The sequence below is a fragment of the Macadamia integrifolia genome, unplaced genomic scaffold, assembly GCF_013358625.1.
Source record: "Macadamia integrifolia cultivar HAES 741 unplaced genomic scaffold, SCU_Mint_v3 scaffold155, whole genome shotgun sequence".
In the NCBI taxonomy this organism is placed as follows: Eukaryota; Viridiplantae; Streptophyta; class Magnoliopsida; order Proteales; family Proteaceae; genus Macadamia; species Macadamia integrifolia.
The window spans coordinates 33,824-41,036 of NW_024868256.1; the positions used below are offsets into that span (position 1 = coordinate 33,824).

The following is a 7,213-nucleotide window of genomic DNA, read 5'->3' on the forward strand; positions in this document are numbered from 1 at the left end:
CACGAGCTTATTATCGGGGATAGATAGATCCTTCCAAGTTCTCGGGTCAGACCAACTCTTATGTGGTGGGCCGCTTATTTGTTTCTCTAATCCTTGTGTGAGAAGGAATTTGCACCCTACAACCAATTTCTGGTCTGAAAAAAAAAATAAAAATCCATGATGATCCCATATTAAAAAAAGGAAAAAAAAGAAAACTGATTTCTATATTATCCTTGTATAGGTTCCTTAATGCCATTCTCACATAATAAACAATGGGTCCTACATCGATACCCTTTCTCATATTTGTGAACCCGATATGGATGATACTATTTTTAAATCTCATTTTTCAATCCCTCACTAGTGTAACATACAAATTTCTTCTTACATTGACTTTGTCCCTCCCCATACAATATATTAGGGGTGTCAATCGACTGGGCTGGGCTGATCTCGGTCGAGCTTAGCTGGGCCTGATGGGCCTATACCTTTGGACCATTATCTACATATTTAAGGAATGAGTTGGTCTCCATCAGTCTTGCGTAGGGCTCAATTGCGTCGGGCTCAATCGGGTTCGGGGGCTTTAATTGGTCTTCTTCTAATCGAGTTATAATCAAGCCTTAAACAGATTAATGTACTAATAAAACCTTAAATGGTATTTAATTGTCTTATATTTAAGATACATTAATATATTTTACTAAATCATCAACAATTTAGAAAATATATTACACTTAATTATATTGAATAATTGATAAAAATATCAAAATATATAGTATCCAATCCAACAAATATAAATATAAACAGTAGAGCTAAACATGTCAGGCCGAGTCCAACTTGTAAACTGACCGAGACTATTTGACACTCGTCGGGCTTACCCCCTTGCATCATGTATTACTTGTTTAGAAATGGGCCGGGCCTGATCCTGACATGTTTAATAATTGGTGTAGGTCAGGCTGGTTTTTAAATGATAGGAATTGACACCCTTACAATATGTTAAACCCAACAACCACCACTCCGATTAACTTGAAACAAAAAATTATTGTATTGTTTGGTATGTGATCATCCTTAGTGGTTAATAGTGGATGTGAACTTTTTCCCCTTTTATTCTTTGATAAGTAGGTAAGGTGTAATATTGCACAATTTTTCCACTCGCCCCAGTAATGCTTATTTCTTAAGTGCAAATTTGAATGGTATCAACATTGGTTTGCAGTATCTCTCTCTCTTTTCCATGAGAGAGAGAGAGAGAGAGAGAGAGAGAGAGAGAGAGAGAGAGAGAGTTACCAGGAGCGTGGCTTATGTCAGGTGTTCCTATGTGTCTCTCTCTTTTATTCTTAAGTAGAATGACTCTACTCTTTGTTTCGGGGAGGAGAGAGATAGACATAGAAGTGTAAGTGTTGAAATAGGCCTCATTCTTGGATAAAGTCTTTTTTCCTAACATGTTTGAGGGAAAAAGGTTTCCATTGGAGAATGTAACCCTTAAACATATAGAAGTTGCACACCTTCAAATGTTCAACAACCACCCTACCCTGCCCTTCCCTTCACTGCTCCCTACACCATATAACTCCTCCCTCCCCCGTTCCTGACCCCAAACACCTCCCATTTATCCACTAAATCTTACAAACCCCCACCCAATTCAGCTTCTGCAACCTCCTTTTGCCTCACGTACCCCTGTCCCAACCTCTTGTGAGTAGGATCCTGGTTGTGGAGGGTTAAAGAATAGTTGGGGTTGGAACAGCTTTGGATATATATTCAATACCCCATACATTTTGTATATAACCATAGTTAGGACATCAAATTAAGAAAAACCTAGAAGCTAGGCTAAAAGAAGACAGCACCAGAGCTGGCCATATCCCGTTTTAGTCTCTCTCTCTCTCTCTCTCAGTCAATGTGTGTGTGGGAGACGCTACACCCCTCACCTTGCCCCAACCGTCCGCCACCGCCCCCTCCCCCGGCCCCCAATTTCTCATCGAGGCGGTCCCAAGGTGACATTACCAATATCTGTATTTAGGTTGCGGCTGCAACTGTAGAGGCGGCTGCAAAAGTGTTCATCCAACGACGAAGAAGAAGAAAAAATAAAAATAAAAACTTAGAAGTCAAAAAGAGGGAGAGAAAGAGAGGTAAAATAAGAAATTATGAAAGTAAAGAGGGAGGGAGGAGCAGGTATTCGATTTCTCACTTATCACGTGTTCTCTAATCGCCGTTGCAGGACAGTAATTACAATCGTTCATCTGAGAGGGGATCCGGACTCATCAGCGTTTACATCTATTTTCCAATTCTTGATGCACGTAGTGATGTAATTTTCCCCTTTACCATAAAAAATAAAAAATGCTACTTTCCTCTAATTCAGTTTGAACTTCAAATATAAATATGAAGGTGTGATTTGTTTCTCTTCATCATTCCATCCAATAATGGAGATGTTAGCATTCTACTACTTCCTAGCTTTCTTTCTAGCCTTCTTTCTCCTCTCCAAACGACTCTTCCCAAAGAGAAAAAACCTTCCACCAAGTGGCCCTCTCTCCTTGCCCATCATAGGCCATCTCTATCTATTCAAGAAGCCACTCCACCACACCTTAGCCCGTATCTCATCCCAATACGGCCCCATCTTACTCCTTAAATTTGGTTCACGCCGTGTTCTCCATGTCTCTTCCCCTTCAGTAGCTGAGGAATGTTTCACAACCAATGACATCGTCTTCGCCAACCGCCCTCACTTCCTCCTTGGGAAATACTTGGGTTTCGATAACACCGTCCTCGCCTTTGCTTCCTACGGCCAACATTGGCGTAATCTCAGGCGCCTCACCACCCATGAGATTTTCTCCTCTACTCGTCTCCATATGTTCTCCAAAATACGTACCAATGAAGTACACTCTTTATTGCAGCGGCTCCTCGGAAACTCTTCTAAGACTGTAGAAATGAAGTCCATGTTCTTTGACTTAACACTCAATAACATGATGATGATGATTACTGGAAAGAGGTACTATGGAGATAATGTTGGGGTATTGGATAAGGCTAAACAGTTCCAAGAGCTTGTAGAGGATATGTTTGGTGCTGGTGGGGCATCCAACATTGAAGATTTCTTTCCATTGTTGAAGTGGGTTGGCTTCAATGGTTTGGAAAAGAAGATGGTAAGGTTGCAGAGAAAGCGGGACCAATTTATGCAGGAATTGATTGAAGAACATAGGATGGTGAGAAGTCAATCCAAGGATGAGAAGTCATTGATCGATGTTTTGTTGTCGCTCCAAGAAGGAGACCCAAAGTACTACACCGATGAAATCATCATAGGCATTATACAAGTAAGAGATCTCTCTTTACTATAACTAATGTTGCTTTTTCAACCCAAAAAAAAAAAAAAACAAAAAGAAACTAATCTGCTTTGGTTTTTTTTTTTTTTTCTCCCTTGAAGGCTTATGAGAAATGATAGGTGAGGGAAAAGAATAAAGGGTATGCACCACAATATTGTTTGATTGCACATGCAAAGAATCCCCCCTCACCCTTGGTGATTTGACCTCTTGTGACTGGATACCCATGTCATCACTCATGATAACTCAAAACCTTTTTTGTACAGAAGAAGATCCTTTCCAGTAAAAACGCAACCATGGTGCATCCAACAGTTGGAAGCCCCTTAGGATGCATGCCCCAGTGTTCTCAGCTATCGAATGAGCGTTGGGACGCTCATTGCAGCTGGAGAGGATCCTGGTCCCCATTTTACATGATAAAAAATGTCCTTGCCTAGTCTATAAGTGGCTCCACCCAGTATTACCATATGATTTACAGATCCCCCTCATTCTACAGGTTTTGCTAACAGCTGGGACTAATACTACAGTAGTGACTATGGAATGGGCGATGTCACTATTGTTGAACAATCCAGAAGTACTCAAGAAGGCACAAGCTGAAATCGACACCATTGTGGGACAAGACCGATTGCTCAATGAATCAGATGTTGCCCATCTCCCATATCTTCATTGCATCATAAATGAGACACTTCGGCTATACCCTGCCGGCCCCCTGCTAGTACCCCATGAATCATCAGAAGAGTGCACTGTAGGAGGTTTTACCATCCCACGTGGCACAATGCTATTGGTGAACCAGTGGGCCATCCAAAAGGATCCCAAGTTATGGGAAGAACCCACAAAGTTCATACCAGAGAGAATGGAGAGTACTGGAGGAGTAAGGGAAGGGTACAAGTTCATGCCATTTGGGTCGGGGAGGAGGAGTTGCCCTGGGGAGGGTCTGGCCATGCGTGTGGTTGGGTTGACATTGGGCTCATTGATTCAGTGCTTTGAGTGGGAAAGGGATGATGAAGAGCTGATCGACATGACCGAAGGCACTGGACTCACCTTGCCCAAAGCTAAGCCCTTGGTGGCTAAGTGCAAGCCACGTCCAGCCATGTTGAGTTTCCTTTCTCAACTTTGACTTCACTGTTTTGCGGTACCTTGTCGAGTTTGGATCAGGTTTGCCTGATCTCCACATGTATTCAACTTCTTCTCTGTACGTTGTTCCTTATTGTCATCCATCCTATGTTTACGGTCATAAACCAATAAACCGACATAGTCATTCAAGCATTGTAACCAAGTATATCATAAAATGTGCTTGTGTTTTTATACACAGAAGGTAAAACCAAAAGAAATAAATAAATAAATTCCCACATTTTATATGTTAATAGAGTTTCACTTACCTTCAAGTTTCAACATTAAGAAAAAAACCTTCCCGGATGTAGAGAATCTGGAAATCTGGAAAGGGTGGGCTCAAATAAGCCTTAACCCTCATCAACTTTGGTAGGAGAATGTTTGGCCTTACGTCTGGGTATGTTGAGTGAAAATTAAAGAAGCAGTCATTCGAAGGGTAATCTTTAGGGGTGCAAGTTTAGCCCTGACAGCCTGAACCCACCCTGATCCCGAACAAGAAAGTTTGGCCTTGAAAGTCGACCTAACCCTAAAATTTCTGACTCTGAGTTAGGATTAAGGTTGGCCCTGATTTTTGGCTCCGATGTTGACCTTGGTTATATGACCCTGATGTTAACCTTGATTTTAATCTTAATTTAAAATATTATGCGACATCGACATCCCAAAAATCCTATTATATATTGTCTCATTGTCTCATTGTCTCATTGTCTCATTGTCTCATTGTCTTCTTTTAGAAGAAAGTGAATAAACCAAATCTATTATTAGAGACCCATGCGCGGCTGCGGCTGCGGCTGCGGCTGCCTTCTCATTTTTCCCTAGTTCCAAAGAGAAGACTCCCTTCTTCAGTGGGATTTTGTGGGTGTGAGGCTATGAGTGATAGTCTTTTTTTCGGTGGGATTCGTTGCCAAAACTTCTTATCTGAAGCTCTCTGTTTTCTTTCTGCTAAGTGTCCTTACATTGTTCATGTTTTTGTCGATCAATGATCGATGATTGGTTTTGTACTTCTGGAAGCTTTAGAGAATTAAAACTGATTAGAAATTAGCATCATCATTAGCTATCGCCTGCATTCTAGCTCCCTTAGGCCCTACGGGCATGGTGGCTTTAGAACGTCTTACAGTGTACTTGTCAGGCGTGTAGTCTTTTCATGAATGCCTCTGCAGAGTTACCTGCACAAAGAAGCTATCTACTGTGTTGAATAGCTTTCTAGATTTAAGTGTAAGAGCTGAAGAAGTCTTGAAGGTAACACGTTTTGGAGGACTGTGAGAAGCCCTAAGAACGACCACATATGTGATAAGATCTCCATTTTGTCCTCTGTCGTCTTCTTCTTCTATTTCTCCGTGTTCTTTGTCGTCTCTGTGTGTGTATATATATATATATATATATATATAGAGAGAGAGAGAGAGAGACTAGATAAGGGGAGGAGGGGTGGTATGGGTATTTCATTGTTTTCTCTACAGCTATTCCTGCTCCTTATGTGAATAAAGGGACTACTTTGGAACCAAAAACAGTAGAGATAAAGTGAAAGGTGAAACCGTAAGGGGAGGACTCTTCTTTAGTTTTTAACTTTGTGTCATTTTTTAGTCCCATTATATTCCTTACAAGACAAAAAGGAGTTCTGCACGTGTGTGTGTGTGAGAGAGAGAGGGAGACATGGTTTAGGCCTCCATGGATAGGTGGGTGGTAGGGTGGGTTGGGTCACTTGGGTGGGTTGGGTGGCTATGAGTTAGGGTCAGGGTAACCCGGGCCTGGCCATGAAAGATCAGGGTCAATTAGGGTGGGCCTGAAAGGTTGGGTCTAGGTTTAAGTTTTAAAGCCTTGAGTCAGGGTTCATGGTGGGTTTGTTAGTTAAGGGTATTTAAGATTGGGCTAAGGTTTTAAGAAGTCCAACCCAACTCAACCCTGTTACACCCCTAGTTATCTTTATTCAGACTGTCAAGATCTTATCCTAACTTTTCAAGTTGGAAGGATGACGCTCAGGGATGCTCTTACTGTGATTCATGATGTTAAAAGTGTTGGAGCGGAAGTTTGATGCTTGTATCTATTCTTATGTGCATAGATCTGAAAATGAGTGTGCCCATAGTATTGCTAAATTGGCACTATTTTATTCTATTGAGGGCATGTGGGTCCCGTCCTTGCCAGAAGACATTTTTAGTATTGTATCTAAATCTTCCCCTTTGTCATCGTAATGGATTTGCCCTATTTAATTGTATTAAAAAAAATGAAGAAAAATTAAATTAATGGTAAAAGGTTCCTTAAAAGGTAACATGGCTTCTACACTAGTGCGTAAATCAATGAAAGTATACATAGAAACATCAACATTATGAGAGCAAACCGTCATTTCCCCCTTCTTTGCGTCTAGGCTTCTTTTTCCCTAAATTAATATAAAAATTTCCAAAAGACATAAAATTGTGTGAAATTAAAATCGACGATATATATTAGTCCGGATCAAGTCCTCGTATGGGAACTTGATCTTCGGTTCTCATACGTTTCCTTTTTCAGCGTGTTCGTTCTCGTACTTCTCCTTTTTCAACGTGTGGATTCCATTAAAAAGTGTGAACCCTTTATTTCTTTCTTTCCTCTCTCTCTCTCTCTCTCTCTCTCTCTCTCATCAAGTCGTCGAGAACTTGATCTTGGGTTTTCGTACGTTTCTTTTTTCAACATATGGATTCCATTAAAAAGTGTTAAGCCTTTATCTCTCTGCTTCTTTTTTCTTAATTCACACATTCTCCCTCTCTCTCTCTCTCTCTCTCTCTCTCTCTCTCTCTCTCTCTTTCCCACCTTTTTCACGTTCTTATTTTTTATTTTTGGTAAGACTCCTCTCTCAAGTTCCACTCTCTTTT

General features: G+C 40.9%; 1 protein-coding gene across 1 annotated transcript; it reads left to right on the forward strand.

Moving 5' to 3' along the window:
- The first annotated feature begins 2,381 nt into the window (after positions 1–2,381).
- On the forward strand, positions 2,382–4,391 carry LOC122064176 (cytochrome P450 81Q32-like). Its single transcript, XM_042627887.1, has 2 exons — positions 2,382–3,263; positions 3,763–4,391. The coding sequence occupies exons 1-2, from the start codon at positions 2,382–2,384 to the stop codon at positions 4,381–4,383; spliced, it is 1,503 nt and encodes a 500-aa protein (XP_042483821.1). The 3' UTR covers positions 4,384–4,391.
- Positions 4,392–7,213: the final 2,822 nt, after the last annotated feature.

What these genes read in the sequence shown, in the direction of transcription:
- LOC122064176 (XM_042627887.1), top strand. Translation starts at nt 2,382, where the DNA reads ATGGAGATGTTAGCATTCTACTACTTCCTAGCTTTCTTTCTAGCCTTC. An exon ending in TCATCATAGGCATTATACAA is followed by an intron (nt 3,264 to 3,762) that starts GTAAGAGATCTC and finishes CTCATTCTACAG; the next exon opens with GTTTTGCTAACAGCTGGGAC.